We start from the raw sequence: 25,280 nt of genomic DNA on the forward strand, positions 1-25,280 counted from the left end.
TCCGCCTCTCCTCCCAAGAAAGGCGGCAGCACGCCGATCTTCATCCAGTCTGCTGCCTCACGGAGATGGCCCATGAGCATCTCCCTGAGCTCCTCGAGCCCTCCGTTGTCGTCGTCGTCGTTGTCGTCGCAGCCCCCGCCCTTCACCTCCTCCGGCCTTCGGATTCGCACTACAGAAGGAAGGGCTCTCCGTTTGCTAGCCGAAATTCCAAAACCACCACCCTTCGATTTTGGGTGATGTGGAGACGTCGACGAGAGGCGAGAGCAAGAGGGTCTGAGGGATTGGGGTTGGAAAGGGGGGCAGCCGAAATGAATATTAAGAAATAGGAATAAGATTAAACAATTCGGTGCGGTTCGGTTTTTTCGGTTTTTCATCGATTTCAAATCAAACCGAACCGAAAACCAAAATTTTCTTAAATTCCAAAACCGCACGGCACCAAATATTAAAAAAACCGCATCGATTTGCCTTGTTTGGTTCGGTTCAGTAACCGAAAAAACCAAACCAAACTTACACCTCTACTCATATATTCTTTTCTTAATATACCCTTTTTAGTTTTACCACACAACCATCTCAAAATTCTCATTTTTATCACACATTTGTTTTTGGTTTGTTCCCTAGAACTCCAAGCCATGATGTCGCAGGCCTTATTGCTGTTAAAATCTTGTTTTAAATTTCCAAGATATGCACTTATTACATAAAATTCCAGATGCACCTCTTTACTTTATCCAACCAGCTCAAATTTTATTGCATATATCTTCATCTATTTTGCTATTGTCTTGCATAATAGATCCTAATTGATTAAATCAATCACTCTGTGGTATCCCTTGTCCCCAATCTTAATTGGGGTCATATCTTCGTCTCCGTTCTCCCTTAATTGACATTTGCATATGCTCTGTCTTTGTTCTACTAAATTTTAAGCCCTTATCATCTAACAGTTTCTTCCACAAGTCCAATTTAGTATTTGATTTAGTTCTCTTTTCATTTATCAACTCTATATTGTGTGCAAGGAACATACACTATGGTACATCTTCCTGAATATTAGCAGCACGTTCATCCATAAATAGTATGAAAAGATGTACTATGTAAGCTTAGTGTTGATCCATAGCAACTCCTAGGACTCTTATGATTAATACTTAAATTTAAATATTTTTTGGTGTGCATTCTCAGGCTCTTAGTTGTATGTTAAAAATTAGGTATAGTTGAAGTTATACCACATGGCCATACTGGACAAAAATTTTGCCTTACAAAGATGTAATATATTCATCCGCTGCCATATCTATTGCTTAGTCATAATTAGGAAGCATAATCTTCTTATATCTAGGGGCGGAGCCATGCACGGGTTTTGCATGTCCATGGTTTCCCTAAGAATCTTGAAGTCCCATATAGTATTAGTATGTGTTCCCCCTTATAACTTCTTGTTCCTATAAATACTAGAAAAGTGCCCCCCTCCACTCTCTCTAATTTCCTTTCTTATAAATACCATAAGAGTTACCCCAAGTTCCATATAAGTTCATACAAAATCCATATATTGTGAGATAGGGAGAGGTGAGTTGGTTTGGGCAGATCAAAGTGGTGTGGGTTGGATTTTAAGTCAGGAAGAAGCGATAATTAAGAGAGGAGGAGAAAAGATTCACGTTTCAGTGCATCCCATTGTATCTTATCATTTTGATGAGAGGACAATACGTAGGATGCCCTTGGGACACTGGTCCACTCTTGAACCAGGACATCTCGACTATCATGTATTATTGACTGAGATGGACCAAGATGCTTGTGTATCGACACATGGGATGGCTTGGCATCCTGGGACAATTTATTTTCCTCTTCATTCTGGTTGTTAATAGTCATTCCAGCCTGCCCTAGTCTATTCTGACCCTTCTGGGTACCATATTTATTCGGACCAAATCATGAACTGGGATTTCAATCTTTGGAGTGGAATACTTTCCAAAAGGAAAAAGAGATGGAGGAGGAATGGGAGGGAAAGTTGGAAGCAGTTAAAGACTTAAAGTAATGGGAGCAATTATTGTGGGATAGTGAGGAAAAATATGGAGATCTAGGAACATAAGTATGTTCTATAGTTTCTCACTCTCTCTCATGCTTATATTTCCTACTAAACAAGAAGGGTCTTTTCTGACCTTTGTGTATGGTTACCTTGATGTTGTATTTGAGTAATCTCTTTTGAATGTTTTCTGTAAAAGAAGAGAACAAAGAGATTCATATATGTCTAAGTTGTAACACATGGTTCTTCCCCACTTGGATTTCTAGAAGTTAAATGCTTGCACCTAATAAAACATGAGCTTTGAAGATTTTTAACTTCCCATAAGACAGATATAAGTGGCAAGCATCTTTGAAATCCTAAAAGCATACGATCTTTTGGGTAGCATTTCTTTAAGCTATGCATTTTACATGCTTCATCAAAGAAGGTTGATATGATTATTGAGATCTGGAGGGTGGAGACCTGAGAATGAAATATAAAATGAGTCTCTTGTATTATTTAAAACAATAAAAAAAGCTAACATGAAATTATTTTGTTATAAATTAACTTACAGTTGTTATTGGCTTTACTATATGATAAATCCCATTAAGGCTATGTTAATATTCCTTTACAAATGCCAACAACGTCAATATATTGGTGTTGTATGCCTTATTTATTAACAACATTCTATATTTATTTTTTGTGTACTTCTGTCATTCGTTGCAAATGTATTATGTTGGTCCCCCAAGTAAAAATCCTGGCTCCACCCTTGCTTATATCATTATATGATATTTACACTATGGATGATGAAAAGCTTCACCTGTAACCAGGGCCATTCTCATATTTTATATTAACTTTCATCAGTGCTTTGCCATCTCCTGGGAAGAAGCCAGAACAGTTACCTGATCCGCACGATAATGTTGTACTGACCCCAAAGAATGTGCAGGTAGCATGTCTAGACTTCTGTATTGCTTTTTTTCTTTCTGGTTCTTTGGCAAGTTTTCTTCCAGGTCATGTTATTTCTTCCAAGTTTTGCGGTCCCAAGCATTAATTGACTCTTTTGTTGCCCCACTTCAGGCATTGAGGACACTCTTTAATGTGGCACACCGCTTACACAATGTTCTGGGCCCTTCTTGGGTGTTGGTATGCTCATGTATTTACTATCTATGAGAATGAAACATATTCCTGGTGTCTGTAACTATTGACTTCAATTTGTAGGTCTTGGAGACCTTAGCAGCTCTTGATCGAGCCATCCATTCTCCACATGCTTCTACACAGGTTAGATTGAGAATTGGAAATCAATATTTCTCTCAAATAATTCATCATTCCTGCTGGCAATCATAAAAGAAGCGACAGATGAAAACACCTAGTCTCTCGATTCCTAAGTTATAGTGATGGTAAACCCATCTTAGTAGGTGATTTCTGATTGGTGAAAGTCCTATTGTTGAATGATAGCTTCTCCCAAGAGACTCCAACTCCACCCTTCTGCCTGTCCTTAGTCCATTCGAACCATTTTAGATATCACAACATAAATATTGTGCGACCAAACATGCCATTATTCCTTTTTCCTTTTTCTTAATAGTGGATATATAATAGTATGGTTTGACTTTGGACCTAAGGGGTGGCCTGTGCATGAGGCTCCTGCCATTTTAGGGTTTGGGGATGGTCGATGTATGCAGCCTTACCTTGCGTGTGGAAAAGCTGTTTCCGTGTTTTGGATCTGTGACCTTTAGGTCACAATGGAGCAACCTTACTGCTGCATGAAGGCGCATCCTCTTTTGACTTTATGGATGTAGTTAGTGCCAAAGTAGGTTCCATTTTTTTTTCCGTGGTCCAAAGCAAGCACCATCAGAAGCTTTTTATTTTTCATTTTTTTTAATTTTTTTTTAAAGTTTTAACATGTTCTGTGTATGTAGGAAGTTTCAACTTCTGTTTCAAGGTTGTCAAGAGACACATCTGGGCAGTATAGCGACTTTCACATCTTATCTTCTTTAGATTCTCAGGTTAGCAGAAACATGGTGGCATTTCTCTGGCACGTCCTTATTTTCTCTCTGACTTGCATTCTGATTCAATTCTCTCTCTTTGTTTTGCAAGTTGTTCGAAAGCTCTTCATTGATGCACATTTCTGCAGTAAAGTCACTTCTGTCTGCACTACGTCAGTTGTCAAGTCAATACATATCTGGAAATTCCCAAACATCAAGTCAGCAAAATGGAACTGTTGCATTTTCAGTGAAGCGGATGATGTCCATACTTGTGAATAATCTGCACAGTAAGTAGTTTTCTGAAGCATCTGATCCTATTCTGCTGGATACCTTTTCGATATTTCTTTCTCACAGGTGATATATTTTAACTAATCTTCATGGTCGCAGTGACTGAGATTCCCTTTTGGGTTATATAAGACTTTTCAGTTAAATACCCGTTGCATTTTGGATACTGACCTGATCAACTTAATCCAACTATTTTTTTCAAGGATCTCATGCAGATAATATAAATTTTAGATTCCATAGCATTAGTGAGTTCATCTACCTAATTTTGTGCAATAGAATGTTCAAAGTCGACAAAAATCCTTTATAGATGATATCTTTGTCTTTACTAAACATATTGACAGAACAGGCTTTCACCAAGGTACACCTACATAAGTCATATTTGGGATTTCAAAAGTTTGAAACTGGTCGACGTTATGTACAGTTTGGGCCCAATGTTGTGGGGTGATACATTAGGTTATAGGTTTAATCTTTAGGTGTTGCTAAATAGGTAAAATGGATACAATTTTATTGCATCCATTTTCAGTGAAGATGAATAGGTCCAACATCTGACTCTGGTACGAAACCATGGATCTGGATCAACCTGATCCCTTTCATAAATGACACTTATCTTTTCTTCATTGTTTCAAAGAACAGACTTATTTGTTATATTTGCTTTTGTGTGTGTATATTTATGTGTTGCATGATTGTTAAAATGATTACTTATAAATGCTCTTTAGTTTCTTGAGATATAACTCACCTTAAAATGACTACATTGTTAGAAATATTATGCATAATTTTATGACAAGGCATTTTATATACAGTCAAAGTTAGAAAATGTGAACCATTAAAACTGATGATTTGTTACTTAAAGTTGAAATCATTTCTTAATCAGAATGAGGCTTAACATTATTATCGGTTATAGAAGAATGAATTAGATAACTAACAAATGAAGGAATTGAAGATGGACAAAAACATTAGACTTGCAAGAGTTTTATTTGCACTCTTCATGGATAAAAGGGATACATAAAAGGAGAACTCTTAGAGATTGAAAGGGAAAACAAGAAAAAAAGCTTGGAGGATGGACTAAGGTTGAGTTCTTGATTAAATAAATTAAAGAAAGAAATAAATAAAGAAATAGAAAATAGAGAGCTGGGGTGTGCCATAAGGTTGAGTTGTTGATGGAAGGATGCCTCTCTTCAATGATCAAGCAATTAAAATGTTTTGCATATCATGTGGTAGATTCTAGACTGGAGTAGATGGAACAAAAGCTCTTCTCTCTCCCTTCTTCGCATACTTCTTTCTACCTACATGTAACTGTGGTTTATTGAATTGTCTTGAAATGGGCAGTTCAGACTGTAGTGAACCAAACCGGCTAGGAACTGGAACTACTCTTCTAGTTGGGATGGTTTGGCCTTCAAAACCTCCCGAGGCACCCTTGACCCTTTTGTGGCTTCTCTCTCTCTCTCTCTCACACACACACACACACACCCCCCCCCCCCACACCCCTTCTTCTGTGAATTGGAACTTCAAAGCTCCATCATGCTCTCGCTGGTGGCTTGATCGGTACTCAAGGTAGGTGCTATCACCATCAATCGATGTGGATGCCGATGCCGATGTCGAGATCCTTGCCGATGTCTGCACCATTGATTGACATTAATGCCGTCAATCAACATCGTGTGCTCATCTCTCTCTTTCTCCCTTTCTCTCTCTCCTTTGTCTTCTTTCCCTATCCTCAGTTCTCCATCTATTGTTGGGGTTAGGGTTTCTCTCTCTCCTCCCCTCCCCATCTTCTCCTGATCCTTTATCATTGGCAAGATTCACCATCTCGGTGCTAGACCTTGTACTTGTATGGTTGTACCTTTCTATTATTGTGTCGGTATGCCTGGTATGAGGATCGGTTGGATGAAATGACACCCAATATGCCTTGCGTATATTGTATCGGTATCGTATAATATGGTCGATATGTACCGGTATTGATCAGTATGGCAAACCTTAATCTCTGGTACACCTCAGGTTAGTACAATATGTATCAATACCATACTGAATCGGTAGTTGGTTGGCATGACCTGTGGTATCAGTTTGGTGAACCTTGTATGCAACACTTACTGTTGATGAGTGATGACTTGCATTGTTTGGATTAGATTAGATTTGATCATGCATCACTATAGGGTCCTTAAATGGAGGAAAGGAAGTTAGGTAAGCCTTCATGTCAACTTTTGAATAAATGGTATCATGATATTAGTAACATGATTAGGCATAAATCTTCCTTTTTTTGCATAATTAAGTGGCCACTTCCCTGCTCTTAATAAGACCGAATGCTGCACAGCCTCCTGCGTAGATTGCATCATACTCTCCCTTTCTTCGATCCTTTCTCTCTCTTCTAAATTCTGATCTCATTTCTTTTCTTCCCTTTTCTCACTTGTTCCTAATCATATTTGGTATGTGATGTGGTACTAGAGCAAAATTTAAGAGGATTAGCCTTTGTTCCCATATCTTCTTGATCTCCAATTTGTTGGTGTCATTGGTGTGAGGAACATTGTGGCATTCATGGGAAGACTATCTAGTGTTGCATCATGTGTCGGAGTCATGGGAGTCTCACTACAATGTTTTTATTTTTAAATTTTTGCTTCTTGGTTGAAGCCAAGGTTCAAAACATCAAGGTTGGGGGGCATACCAATTGGGGATGAGTACAGTAAGCACCGTATGGGTGATCATATCAACATAGGATATCGATTAAATACTGGTTGTATGCCCTTTGTATGCACATATAGAGGTAATGCTCATTGTATTTGAGACAAATTTGTTGGAAGAGATCATACCATGTTATGTATTGTTCCCAGTCATCTGATGTGCTTTCCAATGTTCTCCCACAGCCTATTGAAGACTATTACTTTCAAGGTGGGGATGATTTAGATATATGGTCTAGTTTGATTCAGGGCATGAATCTACAATTGAGTTTTTTGATCAGATTAGCACTGATTTAATTATGCATATTTGAGGATTGGGTCATTAGTTAACCCCAAGTAGAATCAAATTGACCAAGCTTTTTTGTATGGATGCGGTAATGGTTTTACCAACAACAAAAAGGGGCTAAAGTTGTCCTGGTTTGTGGATTGAAGTGGTTGAGTTCTTTTCAATAATATTGGAATGCTGCACCGTTGGCAGATAAGACAGGCAAAACTGTCTCTCGCATGTGTCTCTCGTTTGTTATTCATATATCTCTTCTTTTCTCCAGCTTTTGTCTGTTGTCTGGTACTGGGCTTTGCAACACCTTGAAAGGAAGCAACATTAAATGGCAAAAGCACAATCCATTTCTTAGATCATGTTAGATTGTATATCGAATCTTATATTTTAGTCATCAAATATATGATCAATGAATATTGCAAACGTCAAGGTCTAAATGTCAATTGATAGTTCATCATTTGAATAGTTAAGTGGTCTAAATGATTGCTTGCACTATCAAGCAGGTGCTTGAATGATAGGTGAAATGGCATCTTTATATCTAAACAAGTATCAATTAAATGTTTCTGCATTGCATGGCGGTATCACAAACCACCTTTAAGTGGATGTTTTATATAGCCTTGACCTTGACCATTGAGTACATATCTATGGTTGTGGGACTAGGTCACGGTTGCTAAAAAAACCTTGTAAAGTTGCACCAGTTTATGGTTTATAGTGAATAACACTTCTTTATGTTTGTTTTGAAATGATTGTTATGCTGAATACTAGCAACCATTGGATTTGAAGACAACTTGTCAATCGATGCTCGAAATATGTGATGAAGTGTGTTAGAAAACCATTTCATTACAAATTCTCGACATATGATGATGTAAACACATGGTTGAGTTATCTAAACTGGGACCTATTTGTTCAAGCTTGCAAGTGCTGATGAATTAGCTTCAAAACAATCTATTATACTATGATAACACCGAGTGCTGATGAATCAATTCAAAACAAGCTATTACACTATAACTCCTGGAACTCATAAGGTGGGCCCAGCAAGGTGCTTTTTGGCATTGAAATAGATGGAGAGGAAAGAAACAACTCCCAAGAACTCAACTATATGATCCAGAGCAGAACTATATAACTTTAAGATGCTAATTTGGAGACATAGTAGACATAGGCTAACTAACACCATCCAACTAAACTTTCAGTGTCTATGTTAAATTTTGTGGAATGTGAGGTTGTCAAGTTGTGCATGCACATATTCTAGTGTTTCAGTCTGGCAGTTTGGTACCAGCCATCACCTTCTGGTATATATCATGATACTGGACTGTGACAACTGGTAGTGTACTAATAACTAGTTAAGAAGTCAAAATTTTTATCCTTACATATTTGATTCTACAAACTCCATGATGGCAAGAAAGTAATGTCATAGCATGAACATGATCTGTATATTACAAGTTTGCTGAAATGAACTTTTTTGTTACCAGAAGTTGAGTCCATATGGGATCAGGTCATTGATCATCTTCAGGAGGTGATGTTGAACGTTAATCTCTCTATGGTCATATATGCATCATGCCCTGCTTTTTTATTTGGGAGTAACTTGATGATGATGTATTGCAGCTCGCTGATAGTTCCAATGCACAATTAAGAAATTTGGCTCTTGATGCATTGGATCAGTCAATTTGTGCAGTCTTGGGCTCTCATCAGTTTCAGGGCATTAGCACATCTGGACATCAGTTACCTGACTCCCATGTCAGTACTCTTTAATACTTCTCCCTTTTTTTTTCAGGGGAGTTGATAGTAGGTTTTGCTTCTTATTTCCAGGTGGCAGCAGATGGTGAAATGGGGATATTTGAACGTGCCGTTTTAAATCCATTGGTGGTTCTTTATATGTCTAGTCAAAGCTTTGATGTCCGTGCAGGATCCCTGAAAATTTTGTTGCATGTTTTAGAGGTGATATTGTTCAGTCGGGGCACTGCCCTTGTTTTTATTACTGTTATGGTGTTGAACTTAATCTGATATTTCTTTTATCTTACAATCTCTATTGTCAGAGGCATGGGGACAAGTTGAACTATAGCTGGCCTAACATTCTTCAAATGTTGAGGTTATTCTTGGTTCATGAACCCTTCATTTTCTTTCATTCACGTTTTTTGCATGTAAACCCCTCTTATAGATTAGCTTCACCCCTCTCACATATTTGCAGATTAATAGCTCCTTTATGCCTGGATTTTCTAGTAGGACCCTAGATAACTTTCAGAGTTAAATTTAGAGGGCTAGCCTTAGAGCAATGGTGAGGTTGCTCTATTATGACCTGGAGGTTATGGGTTCGAAACATGAAAACAGATTCTCTGCATGTGGGTTTTAGGCTGCGTACATCTGTTCCTCCCTGTTTCTTGCAATTGCGGGAGCCTTGTGCATTGGACTACCCTTTTTCACCCGAGTTAACTTTTTGTCAGTCAATTCTTGACAATGCTTCTTTCCATGTCTTACCTGATTTGGCTATTTAGAACTCGTGAGCTACTTGTGCTCCCAAATGGTACTGCCATAAGTTCAGGATGGAATTAAGATGGTACATGTTGGGGATCTCTGATGTGATTGTGGTGGTGTCATGAAGCATGTGTAGCTCACTAGCTAGAAGGTCCAAAGGGCTAAAACTTTGGAGAGGCATGGGAGGAGACCTTATAGATATTCCATTGTAACCAATGGAAAGTTTACTTGGGTCTTACCAGGGAATTGGTTTAGGATTAGATAACTAACATGGAAAAGTGGGTCTTTTTATGCAATGAGTCAGTCTCTAAAGAAAGGGATTATTTGCCCAATTTTTTTTTTCTTGTATTTGTTCTTTATATCACATGATGTAACACCTCTCTCATATCCTCTTTTTCCTTTTTTATTGATAGGGCTGTTGCTGATGCAGCAGAGAAGGATCTTATCCCATTAGGGTTTCAGGTGAAGTTGATATATTGGTTTTGGTAGAATGACTAATGTACCACAATTCAATGGTCATCTTTTCACATCATTAGCACCATAGATAGATTGTATTTTCCACAATTATGATAATACAATCTATCATGACTGTTGTCAGATAGATTGTATCAGCTTATCATGGATATTAGCAACTATTGGATTCAAAAGAATGGTTCCTCTGTCACAAAAAGCAAAAAAGCCCTAATTCACAAAACAACATATTGCATTGTAAAAAAAGTTTGAAACTCATGAGTATCCACAAATCAGCAATTGCATAGTAAAAAAAGTTTGAAACATGAGGAGTGAATGATCAAGTCAATGAAATTACTAGAAAAATAGGCAGATGTGTGCTTATGTTAATTACAATGCACATAAATGCAAATTATAGAAACATTTTCCTGGTCCAAACTCATGATGATCATAATCAAGAGTTATCCCTATAGTAATATGAGCATAATTAAATTGATGCATAAGCTGGTTAGTAATGTTAAGGCAAGGAAGATGATTAATTTTGGCATTAAGGGAATATAAACTGACAATTATAATATCACATTTTGATTGATATATAATTTCAGTCACATCTAGAATGCATATAAATACAGACTATAGCAACATTTTTCTGGTCCAAACTCATGACAAATTTTAAATCAAGAATTATATTTGGTTTATAGTAATACAAATCTTAATGAATTAATGCGTAAGCTGGTTAGCTAAGACTAGGAAGCAGACCAATTTGGGCATTATTTGTAATACCAAGCGATGATATAATATCCCATTTTGAAGCATCTATAGCAACATTTTTTCTGGTGCAAACTCATGATGAATTTTAAATCAACAGTTATATTTGGTTTGTAGTACTACAAATCAAGGTTCGCTGTACCGGTACCGGACGGCGTGCCGGTGCCGGATCGGTATGGTACGGTACCGGTACCGTACCGTACCGACACTCGGTACGCCCAAGCGTATCGGTCCGGTACTGGTACACAATATTTTTTTCGATTTTCAATTTTTTTTTTTGGATTTTTGAAGTTAATAATTGATAAATACAACCTCAATATGGCATTATATTGCATATTATTGACATATTTAGGTTCAATTTGGAGTTAGATTGTGGTACAAAAACTCTTGATCCAAAATTTCAAACATATATTTATTTACATTATATTTCAACTGTCATCTTAAAACTAAAGAAAAAATATATAAAATATGCATTAAAATATATCTAAATATTTAAATACAAAACACAATAACTGATATACGAACTTTAAGATGTACTCTACATTTAATTTCTTGTCGAGTATCTGTGACGCTCGTAGATGTCTGGATCATCAACATAGTCTAAAGGGACATCAGTCCAACCCTCTAGCCAAGCTGCACCGTACTCTCGAATATTCATCATCCTATAAGGCATCATCTCTGGATTGTAAGACATCTCAGACCTCTTGCTAAAATTTTGACTTTGAGAAGTATCCTCGAGATGATGGTACGGTTGTGGAGGAGCCCATCCAAATATGCCAGTAGCAAAATCTGATCCGTAAGATGCTCCAAGCTGCATAGGGTAGTATCCACTAGAAGATGATGCCTCGGATGCACCATATGCATATGGATCATAAGGTGATTGTGGATAATAGGATCCATAATGTGAGGATGATCCAGATACATCCATGGACCCTACTCCACGTGCAAGATCGTCCGCAGCTGCATCATATGCTGGACGACCTCTAGGAGTCCGTCGTCTATATGAAATCGGCTCTCCACGATCTCTACCGACTCGTCCACCATGATCCCTATCCTGTGTGACATGTGTAAACTGAGACTCACCGGTGAATCGAATATCATCCTGTGGCTGTATTTCATAAACGAGGTGGTCTCCTGTCCTCCAGTTCCTCCCTGATCATCAGATCCATGGCTACTACTACCAAATTTTTTTTTTAAATTTTTTTTTTAATTTTTAAATAAATAAATATTTAAAAAATATATAATTAACGAAAATTAATAATTTTGGTATCATCGTGTAGATCTTCCAAAGATCTATCACATATAATTAAATCATACCAAAATCACAAGATTTTGGCATAATTTTTTCTTATTTTCATTCTTTCTCATTCTTATCCTATTTTTAACAACAAAAATAAAAAAAAATATTTACTAAGAAAATAACACATTATCTTACCTCTGGCCAAAGATCAGCTTCTCCTCGAACCACTCCTGCAATTTGACGAAGTTTTTTTGTTTTTTCTAATTTTTCGGAGGTCTTAACGGTTTCGTTGAGACCTTCATATGCTTCGAGAGTTCTCTGAGACTTCTCAAAGAACTCTGACGCCTCTCAGCAATTTAAAAACTCCCCGACCCCACCCCCCCGTCCCCCCTCCCCTCTCCCCACTTTTTCCTGTCGGTACGGTTCGGTTCACGCCGAACCGGTACCGAACCGACCATACCGCTCGATTTTGGGCGGTATGGACGCGAACCGGACTGAATCGGACGGTTCGGTGCGGTTCGGGGGGGTTTTCGAAAAAAAAGTCCGAACCGGACCGGTAAGGCGCCGGTTCGGCTCCGTACGCCACGTACTGGGCGGTTCGGCGAACCATGCTACAAATCTTAATGAATTAATGCATAAGCTGGTTAGTTAAGACCAGGAAGCAGACCAATTTGGGCATTATTTGTAATACCAAGTGACAATATAATATCCCATTTTGAAGCATACACACACACACATACATATATACATATATATACATACATATGTATACATATATACATACATATATATACATATATACACACACACACACACAAATATGCATATACATAAATATACATATACATATACATATACATACATACACACATACATATATATATATAGATATATATATATATATATATATATATATATATATATATGTATGTATGTATGTATGTATATTTATGTATGTATGTATGTGTGTATATATATATATACATACATATATACATATATATATACACATACATACATACATACATAAATATACATACATACATATATATATATATATATATATATCTATATGTATGTATGTATGTGTGTGTGTGTGTGTGTGTGTGTGTGTGTACACACATACATACATATACATATACATACATAAATATACATATACATAAATATACATATATATACATAAATATACATACATATATATAAATATACATAAATATACATTCATATATATAAAAATATATACATACATACATACATACATACATACATATATATATATATATATATATATATATATACACACACAAATATATACACACACACACACATATATATACATAGATAGATATATATATTTATGTATAAATAAATATATATATATATATGTGTATACATGTATACACATATATGTATGTATATACATGTATACACATATATATGTATATACATCAATAGATATATATATTTATGCTGCTTGAATCGGTCGAGATCGGAAGACGAACACCTGGTAGCTTCAAGCGGGGATGTTGGTGCTGGAGCGACCTGCAAAACCAGTCCCCAAATCGAAGGTTGTTGCTCCGGCGAGGACCCTCCGACGCTTAAGTCAGAAAAATAGAGAATAAGGAAGCAGCAACGAGTTCTCTGAAAGGAGTTCGATTGAACTTACCTGGGTCCTCGAGTAGGGTTGGCAAAATATGACCCAACCTGCCAACCCGACTCGTGTTTGACCCATTATAAACAAGTTTGAGTTTAGACTAAATGGGTTTGGGTCATAAATGGATCGACCCATTTAATACATTTAATAATTAGGTCAGATTTGGATTTTAAATATCTGATCTATTTAACCCGTTTAACATGTTTAATATTCAGACCGGGTTGAGTCAGATAACCTATTTAACCTGTTTAACCTGTTTAATCTATTTTTGATTCATTTAATCCGACCTGTTTAACTTGTTTAACTTATTTAAAATCTGTTTAATCTGTTTAAAATCTGTTTAACCTATTTCTGACCCATTTAATCCGACCTGTTTAACCTATTTAATCTGTTTAATCTGTTTAACCCTTTTAACCTAATTTGATCTATTTAATAAACATGTTAAACGGGTCGGGTCAGGTTACCTGTTTAATAAATAGGTCGGATTCAGGTTTGAATTTTTGATCCGTTTAATAAACATGTTAGGTTTGGATTGACGAATTTTTGATCCGACCCATATTGATCCGATCCGTTCCATATTGATCCGATCCGTTTATGACCTGATTCGACCCGATTGCCACCTCTATCCTCGGGGCTCTGGTGGTTTTATATAGAAAAATATCGAACAGTTGGTTGCATAGCCGTGTGATTGTGTGATCTCGAGATTGTCGGACCGTTAAAATTGTCATAATGGCGAAATAATTCAGTTCTTGATTGCTCCTGCGAGATTAGGAGAGACTGTTACGTCGAATTATTATCTGTTCGGGATGGACAGCTGTCGCGCGCGCATAATGAAGGGATAAGTCAGCTAAGGTAGCTCATGTATAGGTCAGACTTCGTTGATGCCTCAGCTTTGCAGGGAGACTGACTCGTCAGCTATATGATAATCAGTGGTCATGTTGATGATCCGAGAGCCTGAAATACCTTGCGATGTAGTGTCGATCCGAGGTACTCATGGTATCCCTCGTAACACTACCCCCTACTCTCGAGTTTGAAAATCAGGCGAAGGGAGTACTCCAAAAGTGCCTCGGACTCGATGCCGGGCATTCCTGCCATCATGCCTGTCTTCTACATTTAACGCTCGTGGCATCAGGTGTTAGATGTGTGCTCTAGATACCAGATTGGCTGACACATTCCTGTACAAATGTAAGGGCAAATTTGTAATTTTGACTATAAATGAATAAAAGGGTTATTCTACTATCAAATTGTGTACATTATGTCTGTGATACATTCTTTGAGTTAGTAGGAATATTAATTCATATTTTCAAGAGTTGAAAATTTAAGGCATGAATTTACATAACTAATTCATAAATAGCTCCTGACCATAGGATTATCACGAGAATGGTGATCGATCTGGAAGGTTGGTGTACGATCGCTTCCTTAGGGTAGATGTGTCTTGAGTCTACGGTGTGGAGACACCGGAGCGAGAGTACAGGTATTCGTTGAGAACGAGAGTACTGAGCCTGACCACCTCGAGCAGTCATAAAGAAGTCTACCTTTTCGTCGATGACTAGCTCGATGCTGCAGCTGTGTGTCTAATTCTTCGATCTGAGGTACATCGACAGTTCACCTTGAGTGTGTTATAGTTTGATTACACCATAACTCGATCTCCTAGCCATTCGAAACTCTGAGGTGTATGTTGGCTGTAGCATATTCATTGTAGGAACCAGATTGCACCAAGATGGGATCTATCAACCTCGGTAGATAAGAGTAGTCCTATGATGATCGAAAGATTGAGTCCTTGAGCTCGTGGCCATGGCAGAGTGAAATAATGGAAAAGAGTTTTCCATTAAGGTTTCACATCGGATTTGGATTGATCGATTGATTCATATGACTGATGTTGGGTTTGACGAGTTCACCTTAACCTTAATTCAGTCGGGACTAATGATAGAGGAACTCAATCACACAGGTAGCTGCACTGAGAGGTTCGTCTTCATTTCTGATGGGTTGCCACTATATACTGCTAGGTGTCACTGGTGGATTTTAGGAGCAATTAGAATGATCTTGATGATGGATCATTCTAATTGTCTGAATCAGAAGAGTTCTGGTCCATCGAAAGGAGTTTCGATGATGTCGATGATGAGATCACGACATGTCTCATTACCATACGGAAATGAACCTAACTGGGTCATACAAACAAGAGTTAGGGTCTGGATGTCATCAATTGAGCTAGCCCAGTTCGATTGATTTGGATTAGATCCAATTAGGTTCAAGAAAATTGTGCTAGCACACGATTGAGCCTAACTTTCTCCTCGTGTAATCTTTTCTATCTCGATTGAGCCAAATGTGATTTGGCTCACCCAGAGAACCTTGAAAAGGTTTCTCACAATCTGATTGGAGCTAGTCCAGCTCAGAAAAGACTTGTCTTAATTCATGAGATGAATTTAAGACAACACCTGTTAATTTCTGTCACCTGCCATTTCCGTTTTAGGACATTGGTCAAACGTTGACCCATGGACTTTGGACTGAAGGCCACTTGGCAAGAGGTCATTGGAGAGTTTTTGCGGAGTGTCCACCTGCTAATTTTACCCTCAAAGTGGGCGCCGTAATTAGATATGGCGTGCGCCCCAAGTGGATAAGGATAGAGTCCCATGAGATGAGGACTCTGATCCCTTGATCAACTTGGACTATGGGGCGCCAATCTCATTGTGCTTATCTAGTGTTGGCGCCAACAGTAGGAGAGATTGTGGGGATTCTTATCTGATATGATCAGATGACATCACTCCACCAATTAGAATTTTTTCAGAATTAATTAGAATTTTCTGATTGGTCAGATCGAATGATGTGGCACTGCATGGCGCAGCAGGGTCTATTTAAACCCTGTATGTGCTTAGGGTTTAGAGTCTTTGCTCAATAACCAGCAAAAGCCTGAATTCTCTCCACTTCTCCATGCCCCCTCTGCTCCTCTCCCTCCTCTCTTCACGTCCAAGAGGTTGGGCGTCCATCTGGTGCTTATCCAAGGCATGGTGGCTTTCTGATTAGAAGGCTGCAGAGATTTGTCGAGAAGTTGCTGCTCCAGCTTCAGAAGATCTTTTGAAGATCTTTCAGATCAGATCCAGATCTGATTTTTGGAGCAAAGATTCGCGAGGAAAAGATGATCCAGATCCTGCTCGAGTGGATACCGGTAGAGGCCAGGCGATTGCGTGGCTATTTTAGAACCTAGGGCATTGCTGCGATCATCTATAGGGTAATCTAGTTACCCTAGAGGTATTTCTCTATTCCTCATGATTTTAGATTTAATTTTAGATTTAATATCAGATAATAGGAATTAGATCTAATAGATGTTAGATCTGAAATATCATAGGATAATTTTTTTTGAAATATTCTGTCCCAGATCTCATTGGATCTGGAAGATCCTACAAGGAAAAAGTCGGTTTTTCCTTCAACTAGTATCAGAGCTAGGTTGATGGCTCTATTTCAGATCTAATTTAGATCTGATTTTTATTTTTATTTATCTGATATTAATGGATTTCAGATGTCACATCAGATGTGATAGGATCTGAAATCAGAAAAATTTAAAATTAAATTTAAGTAGATCTAACATGTATGAGATACATGACTAGACTAGGAGTAGTTTAATCTATGAATAGTCTTATAGTTTTATGTTTTAATGTGATTAAAATATAAATTAGATCTAATTTATTCTCTGATTTTCTGATGTTTATAAATGTTATATTTGGATCAGAAAATAGAAAATAAAATTTAATTAATTAATAAGATTGATCTATTGCATGCCCAGACTAGTTGTAGAATTATTCTAGTAACTGTCTAGAATAGATTTCATATTGAATAGTTCAATTTAAATCTTATTTTTCAGATGTTATATGTGATATATCAGATCTGAAAGCATGCTAATTAGATCAGATTTTAATACATGAGATGTATGCAAAGCATTATTAAGTTAGATTTGAAATTATCTATGTGATATGTAACTTAGATCTAACTAGTTTTGTAGTTAAATTAATATTTTTGATTAAGGTGTTCTTCATGGCTGTCTAGTCATAAGAACAAAGGTTTAAGACCCTCTCCTCCCATTCAACGGGGTGTTCTTATGACGTGTAGGGGTGCTGCGTTCATCCTTAATCAGAAATCAAAATTTACTTTTCTGCAAAACCCTAGATCCTGAAACTCTAGGATTTATTTACATGTTTTGTTTATGAACCCAAGTCTTAATTAATGAATTAAGCTTATGAAATTAAATTAGGTCTAAAATTGAGAATTTCAGATCTAAGTCATTTTCATAAAATTGGGTTCGGACTTGGGTAGCTCAATTAGGTCTAGTGGTTGATCAAACCGAATCAAAAGTTGGTTAGGTGGGATCATGAAAGCTAATAATTGACCAGCTTAATAGGATTAAGTTTAGGTCAAGGTTGAATCACATTCATATGTGACTCGATCAAGTTAAGACCTAATTTGGCTCAGTGGTTAGAGCCTGGATTGTAGGCTAACCCAATTGGTTATGGTTCGATAATTTGGTGTCTAAGGTAAGTTGGGCAGATGCGACTGACAGATTTTTAATTGGGAGCTACACGACTCGAATGCGTTCTTGTCAAGTTAATGGCATATCTCTCCCACCGGTCTCATTTATCTGGCCATATGTATCGACCCAGTTCTGATTTGTGGTGGCTAACAATTCGAGCTAACCCATGTCACTAGATTAGTTATAATTGTTATGACTATGTCAAGTCAAGTTTAATGAGACCTAAATCATATCTTCCTAAGAAAATATTAAGTCTAAGGTCTTCTACCATTATGGATGTACGGGCCCTTCCCGGGGTTGATTGTTCTCGGTTGGTTACAGTGGCTCAGTTGCATCGGGAAGACGCAACCATGTCCATTAGGCATTTGATGCTACGGATTAGAGGATGGATTGTGCTCAATATTCCGGATACGATGAGGGACCCAATCAGGAATCTAGTTCGTGCAAATGGTGGGTCTGACTTAACTAAGAATTGGAGCAATATTCTAGACACGATGAGCTTCATGAATTAGAGACCAAGTTTTGGGTGCACCATGATTAGAGAATCATTGGACTAGAGTTGTCCACTCATCGGTTGACCCATCACCAATAACTCTTAGGTGAGGTGGTGAGCCAGTCGGTGAGACCGCACCACCCATTAGAAATCACTAATCACGGAGATTTTCACATCTCTACCTAGGGAGTGTAGGGATCTGAGAAAATAGTAGGAGCCTAATTTGTTTAAAAATGAAACTCCTAAACAAATTGGTTAAGTCTGATTACAAAATCTAACTAGAAACTTTTGACTCTCTACAAGAAACATGTCTGCATCCAACCCTCTGACCAAAATACTAGACACCCACAGATTGATTGGATCTAATTTCAAGGACTGGTTGAGGAACTACAGAATTGTTCTGGGTTTCGAGAAACTAACTCATGTCTTGGATCAGGACCCACCTGCCATGCCAGCACGTCCGATTGCTGAACAGAGAGCGTCTCTGAAAAAGTGGATGGATGACGATAACAAAGTCAGGTACTATATGTTGGGTGCCATGTCTGATGACTTGCAACGCCAGCATGAGAACATTATGACTACTCGCCAAATGTTGGCTCACCTACAAGAGTTGTTTGGTGAACAAAGTCGTGCAGCCAAGTATCAAGTCTGCCAAAAACTTTTTAAGGCTAAAATGCATGATGGGCAGTCAGTCCAAGATCATTGTTTGACAATGATCAAGGACCTTGAGGAGCTTGAGAAGCTCGGTGTCATCTTAGACAGGGATTTTCAGATTGATGTGATCCTTCAGTCCTTGTCTGATGCATATGGTCAGTTCATCATGAACTTTCATATGCATAAGATGCAGTGTACCTTGACTGAGTTAATGAACATGTTGGTTACGGCTGAGCTTTCTTTGAAGGGTTCAAAAGGCTCAGTCCTTACTGTGGAGCGGACTTCTTCCAAGAGAGTTTTTTGGAAAGAAGAAGTCTGCGAAGAAGCAGAAGATGGATGGGAAGAAGAAGAAAACGGAACCGAAGAAGAAGGTTGCTGAAAAGAGAAAATGTTTCCACTACAATTCAGATGGCCATTGGAAGCGGAACTGTCCTCAGTACCTGGCCACCCTAAAGAACAAGAAGGATGGTCCTTCCGGAGGTATGCTCGTTATAGAATCTAATCTTACGGCTTCCTCTGCATCCAGTTTGATACTTGAGTCTGGTTCTAGTGCTCATTTGTACACTTCTATGCAGGGTCTTGAGGAGAGCAGGAGGCTGAAGGATGGGGATATGATCCTACGCGTCGGGAACGGAGTAGTTGCTGCTGTGGCCGTGGGAACTTACTCTCTGCGATTACCGTTAGGATTAGATTTAGTTCTTACAGATTGTTATTATGTGCCTGCAGCAAGCAGGAATTTGATTTCTGTTTCATGTTTAGCACAAGAAGGCTATGTGATTAGCTTTTATAAGAACCATTTAACATATTTTATGAAAATAATAAAGTTGCAAATGGTTTTCTTATTAATGGTCTCTATCAGCTACATATTGATGTATCTGTATTTAATATCGAGCAAAATGTGAATGCCATAGGAATTAAAAGGCCTAGAGATGGTCTAAATGATAGGTATCTGTGGCACCCAAGGTTAGATCATATAGCGGAAGACAGAGTTAACAAATTGGAGAAATCCAAGCTATTGAGTCCGTTGACTTCCGAGTCATATCCAGTTTGTGAATCATGCCTTCAAGGCAAATGATCAAGCTCCCTTTTGTGGGACATGGGAAAAGGGCCACAGACCTACTTGCCCTAGTACATACGGATGTGTGCGGCCCATTTGATGTGCCAGCTAGAGGCAACTATGTCTACTTCATTACCTTCACCGATGATATGTCTAGGTACGGATATGTGTTTCTAATGAAATACAAGTCTGAAGTCTTTGAAAAGTTCAAAGAATTCAGACATGAAGTAGAAAAACAAACTGGAAAGTCCATTAAGGTTCTTCGATCAGATCGAGAAGGCGAATACTTTAGTCGGAAGTTCCTAGACTATCTTAAGGACAATGGCATAGTCTCTCAATGGATTCCACCTGGAACGCCACAACTCAACGGAGTTTCAGAATGGAGGAACCGAACCCTATTAGATATGGTCCGTTCCATGATGAGCTTCACGGACCTCCCTGAGTTTCTTTGGGGATATTGTCTCGTGACAGCAATATATGTATTGAATAGGGTTCTCTCTAAAATCGTTACAACCACACCGTATGAGATATGGCATGGTAAGAAGCCAAGTCTGAGTCATCTCAGAATTTGGGATTGTCCGGCTCATGTCAAGAGACAGCAGGCGGACAAATTAGAGTTCAGGTCTTTTAGAGCTCGGTTCATGGGATATCCTAAAGAGTCATTAGGATACTATTTCTATATTCCGGAAGATCACAATGTGATTGTGAATCGACATGCTATTTTTCTTGAAAAACAGTTTATTCAAGATGGTGGCATTGGAAGAATAATTAAGTTCAAGAAGAATGTCTCCCAAGAGCAACGAGCTAAGGAACTTGAGGAACCCAATCAATTAGAACCAGTTCTAATACAACCTCTTCCACCTCGTTGATCGACTAGGATTTTTTATCCTCCTGAAAGGTACTTAGGTACTATACAAGAGAAAGTAGAGAAAATATTCCTCACGGGAAATGGGGCTCATGATGATGACCCCAAGACCTATGACGAGACGATATCAGATATCGACTCCGAGAAATAGTTAGAGGCAATGAGATCAGAAATTGACTCGATGCACTCAAACCAAGTCTGGACCTTGGTAGATCCACCTGAAGGTATTGTACCTATTAGGTGTAAATGGATCTTCAAGAGAAAGATAGGTGCAGATGGGAATATAGCAACATTCAAGGCTAGGCTCGTAGCGAAAGGTTATAGTCAGCGCGAAGGCATGGACTATCAGGATACCTTTTCGCCTGTAGCCATGCTAAAATTCATCCGCACATTGCTTGCTGTTGTAGCCTATTTCGATTATGAAATATGGCAGATGGACGTGAAAACGGCGTTCTTAAATGGATATCTTGAAGAAGATATTTATATGGAACAGCCGCTTGATTTCACATCCAGTGATGATGATCACAAAATCTGCAAGCTGCAAAGGTCCATTTATGGACTTAAGCAAGTATCTCGGAGCTGGAATACTCGTTTCAATGATGTGATCAAAATGTTTGGTTTCATCAAGAACGAGGAGGAACCATTTGTATTCAAGAAGGTCAGTGGGAGCGCAGTGGTCTTCCTCGTACTGTACATAGATGACATCTTCCTAATTGGGAATGATATTTCCATGTTGACCTCAATCAAAATATGGTTGTCTAAGGAGTTCTCTATGAAAGATCTAGGAGAGGCATCCTTTATACTGGGTATTAAGATCTATAGAGATAGACCAAATAGGATGCTGGGACTTTCATTGAAGATGTACATAGTGGAGGTGCTAAAAAGGTGTAGCATGAAAGACTCCAAAAGAGGTTTAGTACCTTTTAGACATGTCATTCATCTCTCCAAGAAGATGTGCCCTAGCACACCTAAGGAGATTGAACGCATGAGCAAGATCTCTTATGTTTCCGCAATAGGGAGCCCCATGTATGCCATGCTATGTACACGACCTGATATAGCCCATGCTGTGAGTGTCACAAGCAGATATCAGTCGAATCCAGACGAAGAGCACTGGACTTCTGTGAAATGTATCCTTAAGTACTTGAGAAGAACTAAGGATATGTTTCTAGTCTTTGGGAATGGAGAACTCCAGGTTCAGGGATTTACAGACTCAGACTTTATATCTGTTTATAGATGATCGAAAGTCGACATTTGGGAGTCTGTTTATTTGCAATGGTGGTGCAGTTAGCTGGAAGAGTTCCAAACAGACGGTGATTGCTGATTTCACCATGGAGGCAGAGTATATTGCTGCATCGGAAGCTGCGAAGGAGGCATTCTGCTACAAGAAGTTTGCCGCAGAGCTTGGAGTGATGTCATCGGACGCCATCCCTCTTTACTGCGACAATAATGGTGCCATAGCTCTAGCTAAGGAGCTAAGATCTCACCAGAAGTTCAAGCATATCGAGCGGCGATTCTATCTGATCCGTGATTATCTCGAAAAAGGTTATGTCGAGGTTAAGAGAGTCGACTCCACAGACAATATGGCAGACCCACTGACAAAGCCATCAGGCCAGCAGAAGATCGAAGCCCACTTTGAGAAGATGGGACTTAGATATGTAGCCAATTGGTATTAGGTGAAGTGGGAGTTTGTTAGATGTGTGCCCTAGATGCCAGATTGGCTGACACATTCCTGTACAAATGTAAGGGCAAATTGGTATTAGGTCACGGCGGCCAGTCGGAGGCCATCCGACGGCTCCGCCGGCTCCTTCTCCTCCCTCTGTTTCTTTCTTCCTCTCTCTCTATTTCTCTCTTTTTTTTCTTCCGGTTCGGATCCGTTTGTCTTCTTCGGTTCTGTACGGTACGAAATCATATCGAACCATACCGCCGGCTGGCCGATACGGCCGACGGTATCGGTTCAGCATACTTTGTCTGCTAGGCTTCAAGATTCCAAAGTTGAAGGAGCTGCTGTCGGCCCAGACGTTGTTTAATGCTGGTATCAGCCAAGTAGCTCTTCAAGGTATGCGAGTAAGCTGTTCTGGTCTTAATTCTTCTGGCTTTGTTCGTCTTATAATTGGATCTCCGCGATGATTGCAGAGCTGGAAGCCAGGAAGAGCTTGAGCCTGCCAAAGAGAAAAATCTTGCGAAAAAGAGGTGCCAAGCCTGCTGCCGGGCGGAACCTTCGGGTTAAAGTTGGAGATCCCGCGCAATCGACCCTGGAGATCAGGGAGTCTGAACCCTCCCCTCTGGAGGGTCATGAGATTGCACGGGTGAGAGAGGATTTGCCTACCATCTCTGACGCTGCAGGTTACTGGGTGGGTCATACAGAGCAAATCCTGGAGGAGGTGATTCTGAGCTTATCTGCTCCTGGTTCTCCGATTCGACGAGGTTCACCCGCAGTCGAGCCTTGGATTAGGCTCTCGTCAAGGTTGCCGGTGCATCTGGAACTGCACCACCTGGGTTGAAGCTTGAGACCTCGGTGCTGAGGGATCCTGCGCTAGCGAGCAAGCTACTCTTTGGACTGCTCCTTGCCGATGCGAACGAGCTACTGGGCGTCTCTCGGAGGGAGATGAGGAGAGGAGCCGTGGATTGCTTTATCTGGGTATGTTGGAATTTTTTCAGTTAGCACCTACTGTATGCTTATTTTTTTACTTATGAATTTTTTTCTACTTACCAGCTCACCCATTACTTGAACGGGTATATTGAAAGTTCCCATGAGTTGGCCAAAGAGGCAAAAAAGTCCGGGCTCGAAGTCGAGATGCTAAAAAGAGCAAGAGAAAAGGCTGAGAAGAAGGTTGGTTAAGTCTCCGTGAGAGCCGATGCCATCGAGAGGAGAGTCGAAGATGCTGAGGCGGCATTGAAGAAGACTGTCGAGGAGAATTCTCGACTGCTCGGGGAAATAAGAGCTGAAGGCCCGCCTGGATGCTGAGAAGCGAACAGCCGAGGTCGCTTCGCAGGCCCTGGAGGGCTTCTAGGTCTTTGAAAAATATGAGGAAGAAAGGGTTGAATACTCCGCCGACGCCTATGACGCTAGAAGGCAATCTATTCGAGCTCGAGTTGTCGCCAAATATCCGGGTCTGGACTTGAATTTTCTTGATGAAATTTGGGATCCTACTGCAGTGGATGTCTCAGCGGCCAGCACCTCAGATCCAGGCACCGCCTCGTAATTTTTGTATTTTTTTTGGGCCCCTTTGGGATTATTTGTAAGAAAATTTGAAAGGAATAAAATAAGAAGAATCTTTTTGTCATACCTCGGCTAGTGGACTTACGCCGATTTGAGGCAATTCAATTTGAGGCAATTCAGTTTTGAATGATAACCTCATTTTGCTCTCTTAAAGGCGGACGATTATGGGGAATGGTGGTTGATGACTTCGCCCGATTAGGTCACGCCTGGGAAATGGCACGGGGCCTGAGAAAACGCGCCATGTGGGCGTATTCTGTTTGGCAAAGCGTCGCAGGGATTTATTCCTATTATGGAGGAAGTGTATCATTAATAGCTTGGGCATTAACTTCTGGGAAGCATCGATTAACGACTGATGCGGCTGTTAGCGCCTATAAATAGGGAACCAAAGAGGAAAGAGATCTCCACTTCTCCTTCTGTGGCAAGGAGTCCTTTTCTTCGACTGCTGCCATGTCTTTACCTTCGAATCTGCCATTCTTGGAGTAAATCAAGCAACGAGTGAGAGAGCGGAATACCTTTACAAAGGATGCCCGGAGGTGTCTAGCTCACGAAAGGGGGAGAGCTAGACGGGCTGGTGCATCTTCCTCCCATGGGGCTCCCTCTCTTTTGCCTCTCTTGCGGCTATGCTTCTCCCTCCATCCGAGCACATCCTGCCTGCAATCCAGGAGCATTGCATTGCAGAGTTTCGAAATCTACGGTGTTTAGAAGG

General features: G+C 39.4%; 1 protein-coding gene across 10 annotated transcripts in view; it reads left to right on the forward strand.

Moving 5' to 3' along the window:
• Positions 1 to 25,280, forward strand: part of LOC105046734 (uncharacterized) — a 202,369-nt gene that overhangs the window by 95,029 nt on the left and 82,060 nt on the right. For all 10 annotated transcript variants that reach the window (XR_012142145.1, XM_073259552.1, XM_073259546.1 and 7 more), the window contains 10 exons: positions 2,837 to 2,918; positions 3,050 to 3,115; positions 3,191 to 3,250; positions 3,889 to 3,975; positions 4,067 to 4,241; positions 8,652 to 8,695; positions 8,785 to 8,916; positions 8,989 to 9,117; positions 9,216 to 9,268; positions 10,065 to 10,113. Coding sequence is in view for 9 of the 10 variants with exons in the window: in XM_073259552.1 (XP_073115653.1) it covers positions 2,837 to 2,918; positions 3,050 to 3,115; positions 3,191 to 3,250; positions 3,889 to 3,975; positions 4,067 to 4,241; positions 8,652 to 8,695; positions 8,785 to 8,916; positions 8,989 to 9,117; positions 9,216 to 9,268; positions 10,065 to 10,113 (877 nt within the window). In the remaining variant the exon portion in view is untranslated. The remainder of the gene's footprint in view (positions 1 to 2,836; positions 2,919 to 3,049; positions 3,116 to 3,190; positions 3,251 to 3,888; positions 3,976 to 4,066; positions 4,242 to 8,651; positions 8,696 to 8,784; positions 8,917 to 8,988; positions 9,118 to 9,215; positions 9,269 to 10,064; positions 10,114 to 25,280) is intronic.

The sequence above is a fragment of the Elaeis guineensis genome, chromosome 6, assembly GCF_000442705.2.
Source record: "Elaeis guineensis isolate ETL-2024a chromosome 6, EG11, whole genome shotgun sequence".
Classification (NCBI taxonomy): Eukaryota; Viridiplantae; Streptophyta; class Magnoliopsida; order Arecales; family Arecaceae; genus Elaeis; species Elaeis guineensis.